Source organism: Zootoca vivipara, chromosome 3 (genome assembly GCF_965207765.1).
Source record: "Zootoca vivipara chromosome 3, rZooViv2.hap1.1, whole genome shotgun sequence".
Taxonomy (NCBI): domain Eukaryota; kingdom Metazoa; phylum Chordata; class Lepidosauria; order Squamata; family Lacertidae; genus Zootoca; species Zootoca vivipara.
Window position 1 is genome coordinate 63,501,015 of NC_142586.1, and position 16,331 is coordinate 63,517,345.

Here is a 16,331-nt window from a genome sequence, read left to right on the forward strand (position 1 = left end):
ATATATATTCCTTCTTATTGTAACATGGAAGGTTAAATTCACTTTGTTGCCCAGCCTTCTCAAATGAGCAAATTAAATATATATGTTTTCTGCAGCCTCAGGACAATACAAATGTGAATGGAATCAAAAGCAGCTGTTTCTTGGTACACAAAAGGCGAGTTCAGTTGAGGGTCTTCTTCAAGACCACCACCCACATTGTCGGTTAGTTTTACCGTCTGAACTCATTACTTCATTCATGGCAGTGGCTAGCGCAGAAGTGTAATGTGAGGGCACAGTAGGGAAATAGCAGCCATTACTAAAGCTGGAACAATAGAGCCAGAGAATTAAGGATGCAGCAGAGGAGTCAATATGACATGTGCTGCAAACTAGATAGGTCATGGCACACTCATCACATTTTAGGTATATTTTTCTTTTGAAGAGTCGTACCTCTCTTTTGCAACTTTTTGTATCAAACATTTGAAAGGAGGTGTATAATTTTTAACCATGTAACATTGTTTGTAAAATACTCTGGTTTTAATGTATTTCTGTATTATTTGCCGATAGTATCAGCATGATTCTACTGGACAGGGTTCAAAATGAAGTCATTCTGGATGGATTCACACTGCATATTTCATAATTTCTGCAAATCATTTGTTAGCATTTTATTCTACTGGTTAGAGACAACCTCTACATTGCACTTTTTTCATGTAAGGAGTCTTTTTTAAAGAAAGATGTAAAAAAAATGTATGTACATGTAGAATATTCTTAAGTAAAGCTTTTTCTCATTTTGTTATGCTTAAAAGCGGAGTTTAAAGCATGCCAAACCTGAAAATATGTAAGTAATAGCTGCCTAGGGGAAAAAAATAAATACTATTTGCAGCAAAATCGAAAAAGAAAATGTAGTCTGTTTTGTTAATTAAATGTTTCACACTTTTGCCACTGCCTCCTTTACTTGGCTTTTATCATTTACTGAATCAGCTGGGAAGGGCCAGCATTGATGAACATATTAATTTAAGATACGGATCCAAAACAAAGAGTGTGTTCTAGTATAATGTATTACAGGGGACACCCAGCTAAAGCCTGTGGGTGCCATGGTGACTGTGAAGGCCCTTCATTGGCACCCTGGGCAGAGGGCCTGGATTTGTGAGCTTTTATTTGGGGTAAAAGGATAAGTCTTTAGCCCTCCAGGAGAAGGGGGGTGAAATATGAAGCAAAATATACAGGTATCCTAAGCAATTTCTGTGAAATGAGCCAGCTTAGTAGGGCACTTCTGGCGGTCAGTATTTTTAGTCAACAAGTGAAGTGAGAGCTGTGATTTGTTGTTCATTTGTTCAGACACCAGGTATTAGCATTCTTCCCTGGGGTCCTGAGGAGCTAGTGTAGAAATATCACTCTGGTTCATAGGCTAGGAGTATGACAGGTTCTCCCAGAGTAGAAAAATGAATATAGTATCTGTATAGTGGTAGGGCACTGTGGTTTAGGAAGACAAGAAGCATGCCTGACTTGGGACCACTGGCACTGAGGCACAGACGAAGCACCAATAAAAGCTGTAGAAACATGGTCAGATGCTTTTGTGAGCTCTAGCACCAGCTTTTATTAAGAAAGAACCATTTCCCCTCCTTGCCAAAGGGCTTCTTCAAAACTCTTGAGGCTGGCATCCCCAAACTCGGCCCTCCAGATGTTTTGGGACTACAATTCCCATCATCTCTGGCCACTAGTCCTGTTAGCTAGGGATGAAGGGAGCTGTAGTCCCAAAACGTCCGGAGGGCTGAGTTTGGGGATGCCTGCTCAGGGCCGGCCCTACGTGCAAGCTGGGTGGTGCAGGGCACCACGGTGCCGGCCCACCAGGGGGCGCCGCGAGCTGCGCCCGCCCACTGGCCGGCCGGTCCACCGCGCAGCTGCGCCCACGGCAACCGCGCTGTGCCTGCCCGCCCGCCGCGCAGTAGCGCCTGTGGCAGCCGCGCTGTGCGCGGTGCCCACCCGCCAACCACGCTGGGGAACGGGGCGGGAGGGCGCCGGACAGATCCAGTGCACCACGGCGCCAGGGGCGCTTAAGACGGCCCTGTGCCTGCTCTTGAGTATCCTACTGATCATGCAACAGCCTTTCTTCCTACTAATTGGTGCCAAGTGTTGTCCTGGGCCCCCTGTAGCCAGTGGTAGGTGACCACCATTTCAAATTTCATTTCCCACAATGCCCCATAAAAGGCACAATGCTGTGGGAAAAGCCAGTATGCTGCCGGCGGGGCGAGATGCTCTTCAAGTTCAAAGGAATATTCTCTAAGCAGCAGCAGCAGACGCTGAAGCGGTGGTTGGCAGTTTTAATTACCAAATATTTATCCTCGTCCCATTTCCTTTGAAGTAAGGCCAGCTGCTTTCCGTGGAATTGATTTCCAAGTTAGTTGGCACAGGGCTAACATGCCCCCCTCTTTAAAAATTCCTTCAGTAGCACCTTAAAGACCAAAAAAGTTTTTATTTTGGTATGAGCTTTCGTGTGCATGCACACTTCTTCAGATACACTGAAACAGAAGTAACCAGACCCTTATGTATATTCAGAGTTAAAAACTTAGTTGGTCTTTAAGGTGCTACTGAAGGAATTTTTTTATTATGCCCCCTTCTGTTCATTATAAGGCCAATGTTTCCAAGTGACGACGCTCGCTCAGGGGAAGCGAGGGCCATGGCACTTGCCCAGGGTCCGCTGGAGATGGCAACCCGCTCGCTCACCACCTGAGAGGAGCTTTGAGGACGACTCGATGCCCGAAGGTGCAAGCGAGGCGCCGGGGCTCCGCTGGGCCCCGCCTTTCTAAAGCATTTCTTGGAGCCGGCCACGCTTTGCCCGTCGGGCGCCCCTCCCCGCGCCACGTCCTTCCCCAGAAGCCAACAACTCCTCCTCCCCGCCAGCTGCAGCGGCAGCAGCTTCCCTCGCGTCCTTCCTCTCGCAGCGATGAGGCTCTCTGTCCTCCGTCGCCTGGTGTGGAGACCGGCGACACCGGCTGCAGCCAAGCACGGCGGGAAGAAGGTCGGCTGCGGGGCTCTGCCTCCGCTGCGCCCTGGAAGCGGCTGCCCAGGCGCGCTCCTGCTCCCCCGGGGCATCTGCGGCACGTGGGGCCGCCTGGACAAGCAGCGAGGGTCCGGCAGCAGAGGGCAACGAGGCTCGGCGGCCAGGTAAGCGGACGGTTCCCCCTTTCCCTTTTGCGGAAAGTGGGGGCGGGAAGGCAAGAAGGAGAAAAGTGCCTGGTCCCGCTGGCAGCGCTTCTAGTTCGTAGCCGGCACTCGGCCCCTTGCCTCCACGTGGGGAGGAGGGCTCCGCCTCCGGGCTGGCTGTTGTGTCTGATGCAATAACGCAGATGCATTGCGGAGGAGAAGGGGGGCAAGGAGGGAGTGGCATCTCCGGGAGCCAATCCGCTGGGAAGAAGCGGGAAGTGCGGCTTCCTATTGGCCCCGTGAGCTCTCCCGGCTTCCAGAGCTACTAACTCAAATCGGAGTTCATTTAGGTTCAATGGAAGTTGCTTATTTATATCTCTCTTAAGACACCCCCCCCATTATTTATAGATTCGCGCTCTCTCTCTTCCATCGTCTCTCGAGAAAGACGGATGCCAACAGATAGATAGCTATAAAATAAATAAATCTACATATAAATTGAAATATAATAAATCCCAAAGATGATTTACAACCCAGTGAAAAACACAATAATAAAATCAAGTGACTGAATCCTGTGAGGGCACTTGCCGTTTTCAGAATTGCCACATAGACATGGCTATCCAACCTACTTTGGCTTTCAGCCATCGCTGTATGCAGCACTCGATTTTTTTATTGTAAAAAACTCCTTATCCTTTAAGTCTCCCTTAACAGGTAGCAGTTAATCTCTTGGAAGTATATCTCCATAAATTGTTCTCTGTGGCAGAAAAAATAGCTTCTTTTGCTAAATGTATATTAGATGATGAAAAAGTTGGCAGTCCTAGAAATTCAGCCTTTTTTGAAACTTGTACAGTATAAATGTAAGCATGTTTACTTAGAAGTCAGCCAAACTCAGCTCATTGAAATTTGCTTCCAAGTAATCAAATTGAGACTGGTGGTGTTAAAGGAGTAGTGCCTCTCTTGAATAGCTCTGCAGGGCAGAATCTTCTCAGTTTGCTATGCTAAGGCTGCAGTCCTGTGGTGACTTACTAGGGGGTAAGTTCCACTGAATGCAATGGGACTTTTGAGTAGACAAATACAGGTTTGCACAGGAACACGCTTCTGGTATATGTGCAGAAAGAACCTCCTCTGGAGATACTAACACCTTGGGATCAAGGTTTCCCAAGGCAGCATCAGTTGGACACCTTGGTTTCATAAAGCATGAGCTCTTGCTTTATGTTAATAGATGAAGCGTGATATGCAGAAGGGAAAAGGGCTCCTATACTTTTAACAGTTGTGTAGAATATGCAGTTTCAGCAGGTGTACAAACTCCTACAACTACACAACTACTAAAACTGTAGGAGCCTTGGCCTTTTTTCTTTTCTTTTCTTTTTGCATCTGATCACCCTCCATCTATAATGTATTGTTATGCATTGGTGGGTGCCGGAGTTTGTGGGTGCAAGCCACCCATAATTCCTGGATTTGGTAAATGTTGGAGTTTAATCAATGCTTGACTGAATTTAGCAGTGTAAAAATACAGGCCAGCCTGATAATGGCTGCTAAGTATGAGTTGTTAACAGAGCACACAGACAGAGAGATAAGCCATCAGCAAAGCGAAGACTATGTGCCAGCCACAAATGGGTGGAGCCCTGCCCTAAGCTCTGGGGAGTTAGCAGAAGAGAATGCCAGAGTTTTTAGAAGAGAGATTAAGGATTTCAGTTTGGGATGATGTAAGTGGGAGGGGAAAATGTGTCAGTCTGTTAAATGTGGCAAGCAGGGTCAGAGCACAAAGTTTGAATTGGAGGCTGGAGCAATGGGGGAAATGGAGCCGATTTGAAGTTTCATGCTTTAAACCCCTCCATCCTAGGCTCAAGTTGTATATGTGTGTAAATAAGTCATATATCATAAAAACACTACAGTCTGCTGTGCCTCATTGCCAAAGGAAACACAGGCCGTGGGGGAGCTCCTGGACTCTCACACTGCTCTGAGATTGGGGAACTATGTAACAGTATTATGTGTATATGTGTATTAGGAGCAGGGCCATGAGTCAATGGTAGAGCATCTGCTTTGCATGCAGAAGGTCCATATTCAATCTCCAGCATCCCCAGCTATGGCTGGGAGAAAACCCTGCTTAAAATCCAAGAGAGCTGCTGCCAGTCAGTATAGACCAGGCACCCCCAAACTTCGACCCTCCAGATGTTTTGGACTACAATTCCCATCTTCCCCGACCACTGGTCCTTTTAGCTAGGGATCATGGGAGTTGTGGGCCAAAACATCTGGAGGGCCGCAGATTGGGGATGCCTGGTATCTGAGCAAGTTGGACCAGTGGTTTGATTGGGTATAAGGCAGCTTTCTGTGTTACTATGATGGTGCACTTTTGCACATGTGTGTCTCATTCATAAATAACATAGCTCGGGGGTATTTTGTACTGGGAAATCAGTCATTGAAGACCAAATATACAGATATATATCGTATACTAGTGAACCTTGGTATAGAACAAATTACAGGCCAAAACTACAGCGGAACCTCGGGTTACGTACCGTCTTCCTTACGAACGCTTCAGGTAACGAGTTCCGCTAACCCGGAAGTAGATGCTCCTGGTAGCAAACTTTGCCCTGGGATATGAGCAGAAGTCACACGCCGACAGCGATCCGGCCCCATTAGTGAAAGCGCACCTCAGGGTATGAACAGTTTTGGTTTAAGAATGGACCCCTGGAACGAATTAAGTTCATAACCGGAGATAACATTGTAGTGGTCATACTGCTTATCTTTGTAAGCTGCCCGGGGGCCTTTTTGTCTAAACAGATAAAAATGTTTTAAATAAGTGTTTACTTATAATGTGAATAACATTCAGAAAACAAAGACTTTCTGTGTAAATCTGATGTATCTTCAATGGGACTTACTGTACATGGGAGTAAGTGTGTTTAGGATTGTAGCCTTTATATCTTAACTGTTGCTGTAGGATTGGATGATATTTTTGGTATTTTGAAGTTGCTAGATATTGCATATTGGCTCACGATATGCTGAAAATGAGCAATTGTCTTTGTGGGTAATCCACAAAGGTAATATGCTAGCTGGTGAGATCGTGGAAATAAAGTTATATACTAATACAGATCATATTTTTATTTTTAAAAGTGAAATCATTGGGAGTTCAAGGAAAGCCCTGAATTTACTGCAGAGACAGCATCCTACATTTAAACCTGCACTTGCTGTTGTACAGGTAAAACCCTATAGATTATGATTTCAGAAGTGAAACAACAAACCAGTACTTTATGAAAACAGATCTAGATCTGTGAATGGCAATTTATCTTGCACACCATAACATCTTCTTAACTACAGAGCTACTTTAAACCAGACAAATGCATTATTGGGTATATTTGATAGTGTGAGGAACCTTTGGCCTCCAGATGTTGCTAAACCACAAGCCCCATAATCCCTAACATGGCCAGTAGTAGAAGCTGTTGAAACCATATTTCTGCTGGACTTAACTTTTCCATTTCACAATCTTTAATGTTACTTCCCCTAAATAGAAATCTTCTTGTATGGTCTTCCTGATACAGCTTCTGAAAATCTTGGTCACATCCACACCATACAGTAGCTCAGTTGGTTAGAGTGTGGTGCTGATATGGGCCAGCTGCATATTCCTGCATTGCAGGGAGTTAGACTAGATGATCCTCAGAGTCCCTTCTAACTCTGCAGTTCTATTAAAGCACTCTTACACTACTTCAGTTATCATGGCTTCCCTGTATTGGATCTTGAGAACTGTAATTTGTTAAGGGTGCTGATGGTTCTGAGGACAGGGAGGCTCTCCAGCATGCTGAGCTGAAGCTTGAGCAAGGAAATTGGTACAAGTGGAATATTTTCTTCTGGGGCTACACTGGATATCAACTCACCCACTCCCAAGTAAGAGGATTGTTCTGTATCTAACCTTCGGGAGATATTACCTTTACTATTCTTAAATATTCATACTTTGCCCTTCCTCAAAGAAGCTCACAGCGGAATACGTGGCCTATCTCATTTTTATCTTTCCAACAACCTGATTCGAGATAAATTGGGCTGGGGGTGCAAGAGTAGTTCAAATTAAAACATTGATTTCTTACTCAAAGCTGGATTTGATAACTAAATAACTCTTCTGTACAAAATAACCCACCAATGTGATTTCTCGCAGTAAGGCTACTGGCATCCTGAAAACATACCAAACACTATAATGCTCTGTACTACTTCCCAGTACAGTACTGTACTCTAATTTTCTATGGAATGCTCTGGGAAGTCAAGCTAGTATGTTTCCATTTGTATCTTGTCAGGGATTGCTTCACTTCTATATAACCACAATAATGTTCAAGCATCAGGGATAGGTTTTTAAACTGGGAACAAGGCTTGCAAAGCCAAGCTACTCAGTGCCAAGAATTTGCCCAAAGGTGCTTGATTGTGCAACATACTCCTGGTAATATCAAGAAACTCACCATTTCCATTCAGTTCAGTAAATCATATTTCTTACCCAGTTGCAAATTTCTGATCAAGTATTGATTGCAATTTTTTATTTAGGTCCAAATCGTTTACAGTCTCATTTTCTTTGACACCATTTCTAACTTGTTACAGTTCCATTTTTACTTTTCTTTAATCCCTTCAAGGTTGGCGATGATGATCTGGGGCAAGAAATTATCAAAAACATTGCTGAAGAGGTGAGAGTATGGAAATACTTGTTTATTCCAAATTAAACTGAGCTATTATTGGGCTTTATAGCAAATATTTTTTCCCATTTTTCTTTGCAGATTGGCCTGAATATTGTTCATATTTGTCTCCCTCGCAACTATACTGAACATGAGGTAATAATTTATTAATTTAGGGCTTCCCCCTATGCAGTAGTGCTGAATGGCTAATTGATTGAATTCAGAAAAAAAGCTCATAGAAAAGGGTTGTTGGCTTTCCTACCCCTCCTTTCCCCCAGCAGCTTCCAAAGGCTTTACCTGAAGTTTGAGGGTCCTCCAGGATGAGCTCGGCTGGGCTGTGGTGCGGGAAAACTTGCTGAAAATTTATGTAGAGGCACCTTCCATGAGAGGATCTCTCACTATCCTCTTATTCCCTCTGCATCATAGTCCATCACATTCAGGAGGTTTAACAACAACAACAACAACAACAACAACAACAACAACAACAACAACAACAGTTTATATGTACCCCACCTATCTGACTGGGTTGCCCCAGCCACTTTGGGTGGCTTCCAACATACATAAAAAAATACCATTAAACCTTAAAAGTTTACCTATGCAGGTCTGCCTTCAGATGTCTTTTAAAGGTTATATAGTTACTCATCTGCTTCTTGGGGGATTTGAAGGGCTGCCCGGAGAAGGAGGGGCCGCAAAATTCTTCTGCCCACCTCATTCCAGAGGTGCTTCTTGAAATACGAGGAAAACTCTTTATATGTGTGGTTCCACACACACCTCCAGCACTGTCTATGGTACATGCCTGTAAACTGCCTAATAGTATGATCCAAAGCACATATATTCGCAAATATCATTGAAGTGTCCTGCCTGAGTCTATGCATCTGAGAAATAAGTCCACAAGTTCAGTGGGGTTCAGTGTAAGTGTGCAGAGGACTACATCCTTGTGAGTAAGTACAGTTAGTTTTGCAACTGAATACCCATAACAGCAGCCCTGCATTTGGGAAGCCTAAAAACAGGACATGAGCACAATAGCACACTCTTACTCCTAAGGAATGTTTACTCAGAGGTAACCCCAGTTACCTAGGAGTAAGACCCATTGTATTAAGTAGAACGTACTGAGTAGGCATGAGTTGGAGTCCCATGGATTGCATCTTTAGTCCCATTGAAGTAGTTAAGGATAGCATGACTCTTTCTAAAAATAACACAGGAATTCAAAGTTGAGATTGATAGTCTTCAGTCCTCAGCTCACCCCCTGTTAATAATATATTATGTATTGCATTTGCCTACAGATTTACATTATCTCTGAATACTTGAGCTGTGTTGAGGGCTGCCTGCTGTTTGATTGTAGGTTTCTCACCCAGCCATTATTTCAATAAGAAATCTGCTATGTTTAGTTATAGTATGTTATATTGCATTTTAAGACCATTACAAATACAGTAGAATATTAATAAGGCTGAGCTTTCAATCTGCAGTTATTTATTCCTACCTAAGTAGCTGTCATAACCTGCACTTACAATATCAACAGGTCTTCTAACAATGGAGAGGAATTAAAACTTCTACAAAGTTCTTTGAGGCTCTCTTGACTGGTCATCCCACAGTGTCTCATGCTCTGAGAAGGGAGAAACATTGTGCTGGTGGGGGCATGAGGGAGAGAAGCAGGAGCAGCTAGTGGTGGTTGCAGGAGCTACAAAGAAGGTGGGAGGAGAGGAGGCAGAGTGGGTGGAGGGGAGGTTGCCACCCCTGCCAATCCTACCACCTTAGCTTGATGTTAGTGTTAGAAACCTATTTCCCTATCCTAGAGCTGCTTTCATGAGGCAGACTGTTCCCACTGACCATGGGGCAAGCTTCTTCCCCATGTATTGTTCTTAAATGTGCAGAATATTCCACAGAAGAAATAGAAGACGTTTGCCTATGTGGTAGAAATAATCTACTCTGTTAAAATTGTATGCCCACATTTTGGAAGCATTACACAATGGTGCCTCAACTTACGAATTTAATCCGTTCCGAAGGCACCTTCGTAGGTCGAAAAATTCGTAAATTGGAAAATGCCATTGGAAACGGAAAAATCTGTAAGTCCAAGCAACCCTATCTAAAAATTCTTAAGTCGAAAAAATCCCTATCTAAAACCGCCGTGGTTTTTTTCCGGATGTAGAGACATTCGTAAGTGTGCGGCCATTACCCCCATTCATAAGTCGAAAAATTCGGTTGTCGAGTTGTAAGTCGAGGTACCACTGTACATTCAATATTCTTCCTTGCCATTATGATGTTTTTTTATATTTGCTGTCTCATTTTCACTTAATAAATGGCATGTTTCAAATAATAAATTTGCAGTTGGCCTGCGACCATGTCCTTCCCTTGTGGGTTGCTGCGGGTTCCTTCTAGTTCTGAGAAATACTGTATATCTGTATCTGTGCTGTGATCCCCTACTTGACCAGCTCCCACCCATCTTCAGCCTATTGTGGCATCTTTAGACTAATATAGTACTGACTCACAACTGTACTGTGGGATGTAGCAGTTATGGTACTATACATTTCATTGCTCTGAATGATAGCCAGAGGAGTGTTCAAGTGCCCAAAGGTGGACTTTTACAGCAACACATGATCATAATAGCGAGTGTATTTTTGCTATATTCTTTCAGTTTCTGCAAGCGAAACATCATGTCTGATTCCATTTATCAATGATCCAATTTTCATTGCATATTAAAATTCTAATACTTGATAATGTCCTTCAAGCTGATCATTTTAAAATCCTGATTTCTTAACCTTCTTTTATTTTCTAGGTTATAGATGAAATTGTAAAGCTCAATGAGAATCCTAAAATTCATGGTCTTCTCCTTCGCCTCAGTAAAGAGTCATACACAAGCAAAATACTGAATGCTGTGAAACCAGAGAAAGATGTGAATGGGCAAGTTAAATACTATTCAGTCTCCAGAAAATGTGGATTCATATGGGCTTGGATCCAGATGTTGCAGCCACCAGTGAAAGGGAGGGGAGATGACTTGCTGATTCCCCATTCCCCCTGCAGTCAAAAATATTTAACTTTGCTTACTTCATTTCGTTTTTAATACATTTGTAATATCTGTATCAAAATGACAAATGACTGAATGTGTGGATTAAAGTACAGTGGTACCTCGGTTTAAGTACACAATTGGTACTGGAAGTCTGAACTTAACCTGAAGCATACTTAACCTGAAGTGAACTTTCCCATTGAAAGTAATGGAAAGTGGATTAATCCGTTCCAGACGGGTCCACTGAGTACTTAAACTGAAAGTACTCAAACCGAAGCGTACTTAAACTGAGGTATGACTGTACATATTTGCATGTCAGTGTATGTCATGGTTACGGTAATAGTTTGCTGTGAATGCGGAGATTGCTCCTGTTCTAGCAAGTGGGAGCAACAAACCATGACCCTTGGCTTAGTATTACATTCAAACTGGAGATTGCGATAGGTTTTGCACCAAACTGTGTTCTGAAGCCAAAGTTAGTTCTTGGCTTGACCATTGACCATTGTGGTTCAGTCCAAATATAGTGCTAAGCAGTGACGTTGCAGCGGGGGGCAGTTCACCCTGGGTGCCATGTTGGGGGGTGACAAGAAGGCACCCTGCGGGGACTCGCAGTGTTGCGAGCAGCCACCGCGTCACTGCAGCAGCATGTGGAGGATCCTCCGTTCACGGCTGCAGCCACAAGCTGAGGATCCCGACACCGGCGGCAAACCGCTATGTACAGCGCATGTGCGGCGTTGCACGCATGCGCTGTACATAGCGGTTTGCTGCCGGTGCCTCTCAAGCGTCGTATGGACAGCGGTGGGATCCCTCCATCGCTGCTACAGCTGTGAGCAGAGGATCCCAGCACCGTCTGTAAGGCGCTGGAGCGGCACTGCTGGCAAACTGCTATGTATGGCGCATGTGTGGTGTTGCTATGTACGGCGCATGCGCCGTACGCAGCAACGCCACACATGTGCCGTACATAGCGGTTTGCCGCCCTGGGTGTCACAACGCCTTCACTCGCCCCTGGTGCTAAGCCAAGGATTATGGTTTGCTATGCCTTCTCATTAGCCAACAGGGAGCAAAGTGGGCATAATCTCTGCATTCATGGTGAACTGTTTATCATTGGGTTACTATGACATATGAATGCAGTCAATGAGTATATTTCTCTTAATGTACGAACCAAACCTATATGTTTTCTAAGCCACACCCAACCCTCTATGAGGTGCCCCCCACCCACCTAGTTTGCAACAGCTGTAAATGCATGCCTTCAAGCATCAACACAGCTGACTGTTCTCTTAAAACAAAAGAAAGTGGGTTTTAATTTAATCCTTATCCTAGCCTAGGCATAATTCCCAGTTCCTAATTTTGAAAATAATTTGACAGCAAAATATATACGGCATCCATTAATTTGGCTTTGATAGATAAAGGATTTAATTTACGTATGTTCCAGTTTGGCCTGACAAATTGTGGTCTACTTTCTTGTTTTTACCCTTTATGGAGTCTAATTGCCTAAGCTATTATTCAAAGCTATTATTCATTTCATTACTTTAAAAAAAATCCAGGAGAACTGACCTGAGTATAAGCAGATATTTAATATGTAGCAGATGAGGAAGTGAGAATTTTCTTAACTATTGAGAGGCAAGGGGACAAAGTTTCTCTGGAAGTGATGTTCTGCTTCAAACCAAATTGGTAATGGCAATTCCAAAATATAGTGGAAGCATTTATGTACATTCAGTGGATGCAGCTACAATGCTGCAGAGAGAAAATGGGTTAATAAAGCTATAGTTTTTCATGAGCATGTACTCTAGCTTACACCACCCCATTATAGTTTGTGTGTGTTAATAAATGAGCATTTATTTCTATATTTTTACATACACGTGCTGCACATGCTGTCTCTCACATATTCTCTCCCCCCCCTATATTATTAATTGCAGAGTAACAGATTTTAACTTGGCAAGGTTGGTGCATGGAGACATGCATGGATGTGTGATTCCCCCCACTGCTAGTGCTGTGGTCAAGCTTCTGGAAAAACTAGGTACAAGTAATTGTTTGTTATTTATTATATTCAGCAACAGTGCTTAATATGTTCACATGCTAGCTCAGCCATGCAGTGACTAATCTGGCCAGGTCAGATAATAATTTCTCCCTTGAAAAGCAGTGACTCTATCATGCAAGGCCATCATAATATGATATGTATATAGACCTACATTAACCTATTAGCAAAGCCTTCTGGTTGCTTTAACTCTGTGGAAATGCAGAAAAACCATGAAATGTGTAATTAATTGGTCAGAGAATTCAGGTTCCTAAGAATATCTACTTCAGCTGTGGCATTTTAAAGCAGGTTTTGGGGCCTCATGATTGTGAAAATATCCTCACAAGTATGTGAGCAACGCCTGGTGAAATCGCAGAAGTAGGACAAGTTGCAGCAAAAGATTCATAGCGCTCAGTTACTGAGGTGACTGAGATTTCTAGGGGTTGCAGTTACTGAAGTGACATTTGCTGGTGTGGTAACACCGCAGTGGGCATTTACTCACATTTTTAAATTTATTTATATTTTACTTTCTGAATATGGTATGTTAATAACTCATAATGCATATGCTTATGATGGAAGGCGGAAAGATTTCCTAAAGCCCACCCCCACCCCACCCCACAATTGCAAATATGAAGGAAAGTATTATGTTTTGTCACTGGGATTATGGAATGTTAAAGGAGAGAGTTGACGGAATGACCTCAGATGTCAATTTATGCTGAAGAACACTGCGAGCGGGAACCAGGAAAAGGGGGCGAGTCCCTGGCTGTGGGCTGCTTAAATGGAGCACCCTCTGGTTGACCGGATTGGCCGGCCTAAGGGTGACGCAGGGACTAACTTCGTTTCCTGGGAAGGGAATTGGCTTTGTTGGCAGGGTGTGTAAGGAAAGGAATGTCAGGTGCCTTTGAGTCTGTGTGGATCTGGATCAAATTAAAACTGGATAGATTAGCAACATATGCAAGCTTATTTAATTTAGCAAGATGTCATCAATGTTTCTGCTACTCAAGCCAAGACTGTCATTCCTTTTATGAATACATGAAACTTTCTTCTGTCCATTAATCTGTCAGAGTTGATAAAATATCTCTCTGTCCTGCTTACATGATGGCCTTGGTCATCAGAAAAGTTTCTGGAGCATAATGCTGTCCTATTCAAGGTTTTAAAATTGTAACGTTTTCCATATGAGAGATTGTTGCAGGGCAGGCAGAAGGGGGCAAGCTTCTGTATTCATGTCTGTAGTTCACTTGTTTCCCCAGTACAGTTTGCTAGCAGTGTAGCTAATTGGAGCAATTGTTATCTTCTCCTATCCAGCATGTACTACCCTAGATGGAAAAAAGGTGTTACTTTTGGGAGTTCAAGGACCTCTAGAAGTCTCTTTGCAGTGCCTTCTTCAAAGAAAAGGGGTCATGACTATGAGTTGCATGTGGAAAATGAAGCAGCTTCAGACCATGGTAAATATACCAAATGCTTCATACTTTTTCTCACGTTTACTACTTAGCAAGATCCCAGGTTCATTCATTTTTATATACAGTCATACCTCGTGTTGCGTTAGGTTCATGCTGCGTCTTTTCAGCTTGCGAATGTGGCAAACCCAGAAGTGTCCTGCCGCATCGCGCATGCGCAGAAGTGTTCTATTGCGCTCTGCGCTTGCGCAGAAGCGCCGCTCTAGTTGTGGCCTTTTCAGGTGTGAACGGCACCCCAGAACGGATCATGTCCGCAACTAGAGTGTGTGTGTGTGTGTGTGTGTGTGTTCCAAGAACTTTTGCTCACTAAATAAACTACACTCGTTTATTTTATTTTTCTTTGCATTCCTTAGCACAATGACCTGTTTAGTTTCTGTCCTATCCTTTACACATAGTGATATTTAGAACAAGCTTCATGTTCTCTAGCATTCCCTCATACTCCCCTGCCTTTCCTTATAAATACCGTGTTTCTCATATTATAAGACATGTCTTATATTTATTTTTTCCTCAAAAAAACACACTATGGCTTATTTTCAGGGGGTGTCTTATTTTTTTTCTTCCTCCTCCTGCCGCGGCCGGCATTGCTGCTGCGCCTATCACTATGTCTTATTTTCGGGGTATGGCTTATATTCCTTGAATGCTTAAAAATCCTGCTATGGCTTATTTTATGGGTATGTCTTAAAATATGAGAAACAGGGTATAACTTCTGATCCAGGCAGCAGAATAGATTTCTAAGTATGGCCTCTCTCCTCAACATATTCAAATTGATATAAAAGAGGGGTTTTAATATCCAGAGCTACCGGAGACCCTGTGTTCAGATAACCATGGGAAAGACAAGTTTGTTGTGTTGCATTCTATTCAGAGTCCCAGGTGGTGGAAGCATGTGAGCCTAAGATCTGCTCTTGATTTCAGTCTGTGTAAAGTCAGGGAAGGAGGGAGGGAGAAATATTGTAACAAGGTTTGGGACAGAAGCACATATTCCCTTTATTCAGAGCCATAGCTGCAGGGGAACTAGCTGGGATTTTTGCCCCAGGTGAAGCCTCCAGAGTGGCGCCATTGAGGCTTCCAGCCTGTGTACGTGTGTGTGTGTGTGTACGCAAGTGTGTGGGTGTGTGTGGGTGCCAAACTGCGTTGTTGACCTGGTTGAAATAAAGCCTAATTTTGCCCCTGCTTTATCCTACTGGCAGAATTCTGTTGACCGTGGAACTAATCATAAATGCATAAAAGCCGTTTCTGAAATTTCCCACCATTGCCATGCTCTTTAGAGTGTTCTATATTTAATTTGACTGATTGCTAATGTTTGTTGCTTCATGTTATTTTGCTGGTATTTCAGTGTGTTCATGTTGAATTAATTATAACTTGACAGCTTGCTCGTCATCTTTATATTCTATGCTCAAGTTTCCCAATGGTTCATAGACATTCCCAGAAGGTGGCAGCCAAGTCAAGCCAAGTAAAAAAGTTTTACATGGGATTTCATCTTTTGGACTTTGGAGTTCATCTTTTGGATTCAAAACTCAAAACGCAAAGTATGTTTTCCCTAAGCAAAGCAGCTGTGATGCTAACACATTTCTCCTTTGGCAAGGCACTGTTTTTACAGCTGTTGATGTTACAGCAACATTTTACATGCTTTAAATGATGGACAGAATTTTGAAAGAGCATAAACTTCGTCCACAATGGTAAAACAGCCCCTCTATTTTAGAGATTTTCCCTTACACCATGCAGTTTTATTGATATTTCATTTTTGAATTTTGTGCCCATTTTTTGTGCGACTGCATTAAAAACAACAATAGGTTGTGCGACTCATATAGAGGAATCCGCATTAATTCAAACAGTCCATCCAGGGAATAAATTGCAATCACTCCCATTCTCCTTTATCTTATTATTTTTAACAAGAAAACAACTATTTCTGTCCAAATGCTTTCTCATAATCATAGTAAATTTTCTGAAAAATCCTACAACTTAATTTTGATGGGAAGACAAAATTCAAGAATCAGGTAGCAGGAAGTCTGTGACTTGCCAATTAATTTTGCAATTTCATCTAGTTTGCTGTTGCCTGAAAAGCTACTTGGGAAGCACACTGCTTCTGTTGTATGTGTTTA

At 43.1% G+C, this 16,331-nt stretch overlaps 1 protein-coding gene across 1 annotated transcript in view; it reads left to right on the plus strand.

Annotated features, from left to right (window-relative positions):
* Positions 1-2,859: 2,859 nt before the first annotated feature.
* Positions 2,860-16,331, plus strand: part of MTHFD1L (methylenetetrahydrofolate dehydrogenase (NADP+ dependent) 1 like) — a 114,255-nt gene continuing 100,783 nt past the window's right edge. The window contains exons 1-7 of the mRNA XM_035108760.3: positions 2,860-3,141; positions 6,229-6,313; positions 7,725-7,775; positions 7,866-7,919; positions 10,537-10,661; positions 12,678-12,778; positions 14,081-14,220. Coding sequence (XP_034964651.3) covers positions 2,921-3,141; positions 6,229-6,313; positions 7,725-7,775; positions 7,866-7,919; positions 10,537-10,661; positions 12,678-12,778; positions 14,081-14,220 — 777 coding nt within the window. The 5' untranslated portion in view covers positions 2,860-2,920. The remainder of the gene's footprint in view (positions 3,142-6,228; positions 6,314-7,724; positions 7,776-7,865; positions 7,920-10,536; positions 10,662-12,677; positions 12,779-14,080; positions 14,221-16,331) is intronic.